The sequence below is a fragment of the Microtus ochrogaster genome, unplaced genomic scaffold, assembly GCF_000317375.1.
Source record: "Microtus ochrogaster isolate Prairie Vole_2 unplaced genomic scaffold, MicOch1.0 UNK3, whole genome shotgun sequence".
Lineage (NCBI taxonomy): Eukaryota > Metazoa > Chordata > Mammalia > Rodentia > Cricetidae > Microtus > Microtus ochrogaster.
In genome coordinates, this window is record NW_004949101.1 from 10,921,935 (window position 1) to 10,931,744 (window position 9,810).

Genomic DNA, 9,810 nt, shown 5'->3' on the forward strand with positions numbered 1-9,810 from the left:
CCCCCCCCCCCCGGGAGGGACCTGTCTTTCTCTACAGCATCTCCCGCCGCCTCCCCTTTTAAGTGGTAAATGACTAGGAGGAAGGCTTGCAGATGGGAACGACTTTATCTGGTCACTTAGGGGAATGGAGAACATATGGAGCTAATCTGTCAGGCTGCCAGTTGGGAGAGCCACGTATATGAGTAGCCCAAGGGAGAGAGTGTGAAATTCATTTATCTTTCCAGTTCAGAGGTGGCCGAGTTTGTGACAAAAAGAATTGATCTGAGAAGCCCTGTGAGTGGTGCTCTGTAGCGGAAGTTACAGTAGCCATGGCATTTAGCATGTCCCTAGGGCTTGACTGCTTGACACTTGTGTGTGTGTGTTTCATTTAAAAAATAAGTGCACTGGCCTATGGCTACTATATTGGGCAGTATGTCTTTAAACTTGTATGGGTTTGTATTTTAGCTTTGCTTCCGATAGAGAAGGCGAGCCAGGCACTGGGTTTTAGTCCCAGCACTAAAAGGAGGCAGAAGCAGGTGTTTGAGGACAGCCAGAGCTATACAGAGGAACTGTGCCTCGAAAAACCAAATAAATAAATAAATAGAATAAATAAATAAATATAAGAATTTAAAAAAGGAAGAAAAAAAGAAGAAAGATAGAGGAAAAAGTATAGAGGTGTTCTTCCTTCTTTGACAACATTTAACAAATCAGATGTTAAGGTGCAATTAAAAGTAACTTTAAAAAATATTCTGTCTGCCCGGAATTCCTAATTTTACCTGTCATAGGAACATTGTTGGGTTTTGATCCCCAAGCTCCCCTGGATGTCTTATTAACTCATTAGCCCGAGGGTGGCCCTCTCCAACCAGGCAGGCATGGGCTAAGTTCTCTGCTTAGAAATGCTGTCTGTGGGAGTGTGGCTGCAGTCTGATCCCAAGCCTGTCTTCAGTGATTGACAGCTGCACTGTGGCCATGGCCTCCAACGACACGCCGGAAGGGGTGCGGTATATCTCTTCTAACGTCTGTGGTCCACACGGGAAGTGCAAGAGCCAGTCGGGAGGCAAATTCACCTGCGACTGTAACAAAGGCTTCACCGGCACCTACTGCCATGAAAGTAAGAGTCCACCGGGAATCGGGAGCCCCGTGGGTAGTGTTTGAATTGCTTTAGTCAGAAACGAAGGTGGAGCAGACTAGGAAAGGCTTATTTAGGCCCCATGTGGAGGTAGTAGTCCATTGGTTAAACCACCGACAAGCCTCTTGAGCTCCCCAAGATGACTTTGTAATGTCTTGGGATCTTATTTGGGTGGTCCTGCTTTTCTGTAGAAGTTTCTTGCCCGGGCCTACCAAATAAGCCAATGAATGAGGCTCTTAAAAAGGGAGGCCCCCTCCAGAAGTGTCTGCCTAGAAAGGGTGGTGGTGGTTCCAGGATGGAGGTCACTAGATAGTGAGTGCTTGGTGACCTCACGCTGTGCCCTTTGGCCCCTCACTCTCCCTTGTATTTCCCTTTCACAGATATTAACGACTGCGAGAGCAACCCCTGTAAAAACGGCGGCACTTGCATAGATGGCGTTAACTCCTACAAGTGTATCTGCAGCGACGGCTGGGAGGGGGCCTACTGTGAGACCAGTGAGTCTGGGGCTGCTTTGGGGGACAGATGGCTCCAGGGTGAGGGATGGGGGTGGGAGGGATGGAAGCCCTTCTTTGCTGTGGTCTTCCTGAGACTGCCATGCCTGGTGACTGTGATGACCTCATCTCATGTATCACCTTGGCATTTATTAAGGCTGCTGGGTATCAGTGGGGAGGAGCCACTGTTGGGGAATGATGGAAATAGATTGGTAGTTAGAATACGGGCCTGGGAGGAACCTCTCTGATTTGATTGTAATTTTTGTCCATCTGGACTTTTAATTGCCATCGGCATTCCAGAAGATTGTATCCTAACTTGTATTCATTCTTAACTGGCTGGGAGCTTCTCGGAAAGGGTGATTATATCGAAGCCCCAGGACAACCCACTTGTTCCCGGAGGCAGTATAGAAAGCCAGGGTTGGATCTCACCGTAGGAAAGGTACCCTTGTTATCACTTGGGATCGCCTGCAGCTGTGTGTCTCCTTGGTTCTAGACATAAATGACTGCAGCCAGAACCCCTGCCACAATGGGGGTACGTGTCGAGACCTGGTCAATGACTTTTACTGTGACTGCAAAAATGGATGGAAAGGCAAGACGTGCCATTCACGTGAGTGTTGCTGCCAGGCTCCTCCCTTCTGTCCTTTGCGGGAGGGAAGATCTCCGGCAGAGACCCTCATGACCCGAGGTCGTCTTTCTTCAGGTGACAGCCAGTGTGACGAGGCCACATGCAACAATGGTGGTACCTGCTCTGATGAAGGGGATGCATTTAAGTGCATGTGCCCTGGTGGCTGGGAAGGAACAACCTGCAACATAGGTAACCTTCCGCCTTAGGTGGGATCTGCTGTGGGCATGGCTGTCATCTGTCCTTCTTTGCCACTAGGCTCTTGGGACTCAGTGATCATTTTTGTGGGTCTGGTTCTTGCCCCTTCAGACCACCTGGGATCCTCAGCAAGGACCGGTGGCCTTAACCTTCTTTCATTTTATAGCCAGGAACAGTAGCTGCCTGCCAAGCCCCTGTCACAATGGAGGCACCTGTGTGGTCAACGGCGACTCCTTCACCTGTGTCTGCAAAGAAGGCTGGGAGGGGCCTATTTGTACTCAGAGTGAGTGGCCTCCCTTGAATTCTTCGTGGACCACTGTAGGCTATCCTCGACACCCATGGGGACTTGGAATTGAAACCAGAGCCACTGCTGTTTGATGCCTGCTTCTGTGTCACCTGGGTCCTTACTAATGATTTTGATGGGATACAGCCCTGACCTGGCCATGAGAAAGTCACCCGTGAGATAAGTGGGGACAGATGGTTTCTCTGTTCCCAGCTCCGGTCTGACCAGCAGCCTGCCTCCTTCCATTCCCGCCCCTGCCCCTGCCCCCTTTCCCTACCAGGGCCTCTTCCTGTGTACATGTGTCCCACGGCAAGTGAAACCGAGTATGGTCCAGGCCTGCTTCCAATTTAGAATAGGTTTTCAACATATCTGACTTAAGTGTGATTGTATCCTTTGGGTAGTGAGGAAATAAGTCAATGGTGTTTGTATAGAGACCTCCAAAGTTAAGTCTTTTTTTTTTTTTTTCCTTTGCAGATACCAATGACTGCAGCCCTCATCCTTGGTAAGTGTGGCAACCTTTTAAGCTGGTACTTGGCTGTAAGGTGCATGGGAATCTCCAGGGATGGAGGTGAAAAGGGAGGTTCTGATTCAGGAGGTCTGTGGTGGGGCTGTGTGTTTCTAACAAGCTCCCGGGTGACGCTGGCCTGCTGCTCTGTGGGCCACACTTTAATTATCCAGGCTGTGTCTTCATTTAGAGCAATGATTCTCAACCTTGGGCTGCACACGCGAATTACCTGGGGAGCTTTTAAAAGTCCCAGTGCCTGGGCTGCAAACCGAGACCTAGGAAATTAGATTCTCAGGGGGTGGTACCCAGGCATCAGTATTTTGAAGCTCCTTAGTCAGCAGCAGATATGGCCTGGGGTGTGAGAGCTGATGTTCGGGCAGGCAGGGCTTCATGTGATGGGAGGGTTGTAGACCTGGATGCTGGTAACTAAGGTCACCTTTGATGTCTTAGTTACAACAGCGGGACCTGTGTAGATGGAGACAACTGGTATCGGTGTGAATGTGCCCCGGGTTTTGCTGGGCCTGACTGCAGGATAAGTAAGTACCGCCGTATCTCATTTTCCCATGGCTCTACTTCTTCATCCACTTCGGCACTCAAATCTTTCATCTTTAAGGACAATTAAGAGCACAGTTCCAATTAATCTCCTTCCTCCAACATGGATTTAAATGCCCCTGGCTGATATCCTCCCTGGTCATTCTCTGGGTGGCACAGCTTTCCTTGTTCTCAGAGAGCGTGCCAGCCATAGAATTTGACAGCTAAGCGCTGCGGGGGCCCTGAGGAAAGTGGTTACTTCCCTCGTGATTAGCATGAGACTATGGCCAAGCCATTGTCCACGCAGGCAGCTGGGTTTCTGGCTTCTATAGACTTTTCTGTAGTGGGTTTGACTAGGCCCCAGAGAAATGATTAGAATCAAAAAGTGGAAGAAAAACTGAATTCTGGGTTTTTTCTACTTTAACTGCCCCCCCCCCCCCATGCACACACACAGTAGTGCAGAATACTTTGTTTCTCTTGTTCTTTTCCTCAAATTCTTTGAAATTATAGTGGCAGTTGCATCTTACTGAGATGGGCTGGACTTCAGCACTAGATGGATAAGCTGTATCTGCTTTGCCTTTTAAGGCAGGCAAACGGTGGTCTGGGGGCCACATCAGCCCCACCTGTTTCTATAAGTGAAATTTTATTGTATTGGGCTACACTTACTTGCTCTTACCCATCTTCTGCGCCTAGCTACAGGGTGCTGTCAGACTCCAGTCACTGGGACAGACATTATGGTCTAATGGAGTTAAACTTTTCACTCTGACCCATTTTCAGGGAGTGATTGTCAACCTTGCTGTAAAGTGTACTGTCAGAGGAGAGAGAACCTAAGGGAAATGCTGCCCCTCCCAAGGTTCTTGGCTTTAGATGTCAGGACAGTGATGGCCTTTGGGTGCCAGCGGCTAATAGAGGCTTCATGAATTATTAGTAATATGTTTGTTGTATACAACAAGCTTGGCAATTCACTGAGCTTGTACTTAAGGATTTGAATCCTTGTCGATGTTTGTGGAAAAAACTCTATTAAAGCCTAAACTTGAACCTATTTCTCCTAGACATCAATGAATGCCAGTCTTCACCTTGTGCCTTCGGGGCCACCTGTGTGGATGAGATCAACGGCTACCAGTGCATCTGCCCTCCAGGACATAGTGGTGCCAAATGCCATGAAGGTAGGTGTGCCGGTGTCTGGCTACCTGTGCATCTTCTAAGTGGAGTGGACATTGCAGCCACCATTTGACTCTTCACCATAGGGAGGAAGGGAAAAGTAGAAGGGTAGCTATTGATTTCTGTTGCCACAAAATCACTGTGTTACAAAGTTCCTTAAATCCTTAAAACCCAGTGGCTTGTAGTATCTATTTTCGTGGCATGTAGCATGATGGGTGAGCAGAGTAATGATTCCAGGTCCAGTTCTGGCTGCTGATCATCAGCTGTCTTTGAGGCATGTACTTTTTATAACAGATGGCAGGCACATCGGGGGCTAGCTCAACTGTGAAGGACTCCGTTAGAGGGTCTCTCGGGTCATATCCCAAAGCAAGCAGTCAGTTGGGGTGGCCCGTGCACATGCCTGACATTGTAGGAGGAGCTGTCGCCACGTGGCAAAGGACCTGAGCGTAACTATGTCTTAACAGGGAGGGGGTAAACAATTCAGAACCGTGCTCCAGTCGGTGGCAAAGGAAACTCCTACTTAAGTGTCTCCACCCCTCAGTTTCAGGGAGATCTTGCATCACCATGGGGAGAGTGATACTTGACGGGGCCAAATGGGATGATGACTGTAACACCTGCCAGTGCCTGAACGGCCGGGTCGCCTGCTCCAAGGTAGGGCGATGAAAGTTTGCCGCACTTCCCCAGCGTTAATCACGGGTGGCTATTCCTGCTAAGCCACCAGCTCCTGTTTTCTCCTCCACAGGTCTGGTGTGGCCCTAGACCTTGCCGGCTTCACAAAGGGCACAGCGAATGCCCCAGTGGGCAGAGCTGCATTCCCGTCCTCGATGACCAGTGCTTCGTGCACCCCTGCACTGGTGTGGGCGAGTGTCGATCCTCCAGTCTCCAGCCAGTGAAGACCAAGTGCACCTCCGACTCCTATTACCAGGATAATTGTGCCAACATCACTTTCACTTTCAACAAAGAGATGATGTCTCCAGTACGTAACTTCTTTAATGAGATTGGGAGTGTGTCTGCTTGTTCCAATGTAGTATGGCAAATGAGGGGGGTCATCTACTTCTCTGTAGCCAAAAGTTTTCTCTTAGAACAAAGTGAAGATTGAATCTAGCAGTTGATGAGACCGGGAACCTTTTTTTTTTCTTCCATTGTTTACATGTGTCTTGATGCTTGTTTGTTTTTAATCATTGTAGGGTCTTACGACCGAGCACATTTGCAGTGAATTGAGGAATCTGAATATTCTAAAGAATGTTTCTGCTGAATATTCGATCTACATAGCCTGTGAGCCTTCCCTATCAGCAAACAATGAAATACATGTGGCCATTGTGAGTATAAGACCATTTCACTACTAACTATATGATTACAAGGGAGTTAAGTTGGGCAATATCAAACAGCAATTGCATTGAAAGCATTTGGTAGCCTTGCTGTTGTCTTATTTCGAATGATGACTACCATCTGTTAATTCATTTTTTTTTTCTAGTCTGCGGAAGACATCCGGGATGATGGGAACCCTATCAAGGAAATTACTGATAAAATAATAGAACTCGTTAGTAAACGTGAAGGAAACAGCTCCTTTTTTGCTGCTGTTGCCGAAGTCAGAGTTCAGAGGCGACCTATGAAAAACAGAACAGGTGGGTGCCCATTTGGAGTACATCCTTTCCTGGTGGCTGTGAAGTTGATGTGACCACACCATCCAGGAAAGCCGTCAGCTGGGAGTGATCTGACACCACCCCTTGCATCTTACAAGCCCCTCTACTGAGAGAACTCAGCTCAATCTACTTGCCCGAGGTCACAAAACCTATATTGGTCTTGGCTGATGACCTGACCCTTCTAGCCCACTCCCATGCTGTGTGCGCTATCTTGTTGGCAAGCTCCCATGAAGAAGAGGTGTGATCTAAATCCACTGCATAGCCCTGGGGCGGAGTGGTACCTGCCCTGATGCTGTACAAAGGCAGCTTTGGCATTTTTAGCCTAGCATAGCTTGTCCTGAGTGCTGAGAGACACTCACTGGGTGAATGGCTGGATGGCCTGTCAGAATATTCAAATTTAACCCTTTGATGCTCCGGAGCACCACCATTCTTCTGCTCTGGGGAATTTGCGTTGTTCACACTTGCATTTGGGTTTCTGTTAATTCTGACATCAGCCCTGATCCTAAGCCACCAAAGCAGCCAGACTCCCTGGGACCAGAAACAATCCCTGTCATGTGGAGTTGGGAGAGATCATAGGAATACTCCTCTATCTAGCTGGTGCCTCTGGAGACAAGTATCTTAAGGGGGCCAGTTCTCAGCCAGAGCTTACCAAGCTGCGAAGTGACAAACTGTAGCAGCAGCTGTGAAAAGAGATTTGTCCCCACAGCGCCCCTCTTAGGGACTGAATACAGGAGAAACCACCATTGGTATTCTGTTCCTGGGCTGAGAGTTCAATTAATTGGTCTTTGGTCTATCTTTCAGATTTCCTGGTTCCTCTGCTGAGCTCTGTCTTAACAGTGGCTTGGGTCTGTTGCTTGGTGACGGCCTTTTACTGGTGTGTTCGGAAGCGGCGGAAGCCCAACAGCCACACTCATTCTGCCTCCGAGGACAACACCACCAACAATGTACGGGAGCAGCTGAACCAGATCAAAAACCCCATTGAGAAACACGGAGCCAACACAGTCCCCATTAAGGATTACGAGAACAAGAACTCCAAAATGTCAAAGATAAGGACACACAACTCCGAAGTGGAGGAGGACGACATGGATAAACACCAGCAGAAAGTCAGGTTTGCCAAACAGCCCGTGTACACGTTGGTAGACAGAGAGGATAAGGCCCCCAGCGGCACACCGACAAAACACCCGAACTGGACAAACAAACAGGACAACAGAGACTTGGAAAGTGCCCAGAGCTTGAACCGGATGGAGTACATCGTATAGCAGACAGTGGGGCTGCCACCGTATGTAGAGTCTGAGGACACCCTGGGGCTTGTAGTTTTCTCTAAACTGTTGTCGTATTCCAGTCTGAGGCTGTTGACTTAGAACCCTGTGTTAATTTAAGTTTCGACAAGCTGGCTTCCACTGGCACCGGTAGTTTTCTGTGGTTGGCTGGGCCATCGAGCACAGCGCTCACAGCTATGCAAAAACTAGTGAATGTGCCTGGGTGTACATTCCCCTGCAGCCGACACGTCGGGGCTCCCGGGAGCTGCCCAGCCCTAGGCCAGGAGCTTCCACTTGTGGCAGCGGTCCTAATGGTGAGGCAGCCTTAGGATCATAGTTTTATTTATATTTATTGACTCTTGAGTTGTTTTTGTATATTGGTTTTATGATGACGTACAAGTAGTTCTGTATTTGAAAGTGCCTTTTGCAGCTCAGAACCACAGCAACTATCACAAATGACTTTATTATTTATTTTTTTTATTGTATTTTTGTTGTTGGGGGAGGGAGGGCCTTTGATGTCAGCAGTTGCTGGTAAAAATGAAGAATTTAAAGAGGAAAAATGTGTCAAAAGTAGAATTTTTGTATAGCTATGTAAATAATTCTTTTTTTATTAATCACTGTGTATATTTGATTTATTAACTTAATAATCAAGAGCCTTAAAACATCATTCCTTTTTATTTATACGTAATGTGTTTAGAACTGAAGGTTTTGGATAGCGTTGTAAGCATATGAGTTTTTTTTCTGGTGAACTTTTCTCATTCCATGTTGCCTGTAAGCCAGAATTAAGGTGTTTGGAAATAGTTTCTCTTGCAAGGATAAGATAGGCTTTTTTTCTGACGTCAGGTGTTCCATCCCTTTCTTTATTGCATTGCTTTAAGGCATTTTAAGGATGACTGAGGCAGATTGAGAATTAGTCTAGAACAGGTCCTTTTTTTTTTTCCTTTTTTTTTTCTTTTTCCTGCTTTAGACTTGAAAAGCGACAGGCAGTCGATCTGCTCCGGAGCAGTTTAAGGGAACAAACTGAGCTATGACTTAACTGTAGCCAGAATGTGAGTGGTTGAATCCCATTAGAAACAATCAGATGAATTGAGTGACGTTGGAAGCACACCGGTCTTCCTTTGTAAATTCTGATTTCTTTTTCACCATTCGTATGTAATGCTGAACCACTTGTCGCTTTGATTTGGTTGTTGTTGTTGTCTACTGCATTTAGGGAGTATTCTAATAAGCTAGATGAATACTTGAACCATAAAAATGTCCAGTTAGATCACTGTTTAGATTTGCCATAGAGTACACTGCCTGCCTTAAGTGAGGAAATCAAAGTGCTATTACCAAGTTCAAGATCAAAAAGGCTTATGAAACAGAGTAATCTTGGTTCACCGTTGAGAGCGGGAAGATACTTTGTATTGTCCTATTAGTGTTATATGAACATAAAAATGCATCTTTGATGTGTTGTTCCTGGCAATAAATTTTGAAAAAAGTAATATTTATTAAATTTTTTTGTATGAAAACACGGAACAGTGTGGCCTCTTCTGAGCTTCTGTAGTTCTTGCTGGCTTTTCCATCCCACCGTTTGGTGCTGGTCGTTCATTTGGATGGAGCATCTGAAAAGGGGCCAGGGCGATGCACTTTTGAAGCCTTTCAAACAGCAAAATTTATCTGGGTTCTCAAGAAGTCTTGGGGCTGCTGTGAGGGCGGGAGCTGTGGGGGCCCCCGATTCCCTTGTTATCTGACAAGTGTGGATACTGCTTGAATAAATACCACTGGATTAATGGCTCGCAGTGTGGAGGTGAATTGTTTGGGAGCACGCACAGGGAATGCCCACTGGGCTGGCAGCACCGACAGGGTTTTCAGCATCTTGGGATTGGTGTCAGGGTGAAGAGGGAGACTTAGTGCTCTCTCATTTCCCTCCTAGCTGTTTGGATTGGATGGCTAGTGTCACCTTGCTATCATTACAGACCACAGCATATGGCTTTACGTGTAGGCCTATCCTATCCCTGGAGGTTTTCTTT

At 47.2% G+C, this 9,810-nt stretch overlaps 1 protein-coding gene across 1 annotated transcript in view; it reads left to right on the plus strand.

The window, feature by feature from the left end:
• Window positions 1–9,566, plus strand: part of Jag1 (jagged 1) — a 35,309-nt gene extending 25,743 nt beyond the window's left edge. Inside the window, exons 14-26 of the mRNA XM_013353205.2 lie at window positions 926–1,090; window positions 1,489–1,602; window positions 2,093–2,206; window positions 2,300–2,413; window positions 2,586–2,702; window positions 3,177–3,204; window positions 3,658–3,743; window positions 4,791–4,904; window positions 5,441–5,550; window positions 5,642–5,875; window positions 6,087–6,218; window positions 6,374–6,524; window positions 7,344–9,566. Of these exons, the coding sequence (XP_013208659.2) occupies window positions 926–1,090; window positions 1,489–1,602; window positions 2,093–2,206; window positions 2,300–2,413; window positions 2,586–2,702; window positions 3,177–3,204; window positions 3,658–3,743; window positions 4,791–4,904; window positions 5,441–5,550; window positions 5,642–5,875; window positions 6,087–6,218; window positions 6,374–6,524; window positions 7,344–7,801 (1,937 nt within the window). The 3' untranslated portion in view covers window positions 7,802–9,566. The remainder of the gene's footprint in view (window positions 1–925; window positions 1,091–1,488; window positions 1,603–2,092; window positions 2,207–2,299; window positions 2,414–2,585; window positions 2,703–3,176; window positions 3,205–3,657; window positions 3,744–4,790; window positions 4,905–5,440; window positions 5,551–5,641; window positions 5,876–6,086; window positions 6,219–6,373; window positions 6,525–7,343) is intronic.
• The last annotated feature ends 244 nt before the right edge of the window (window positions 9,567–9,810 follow it).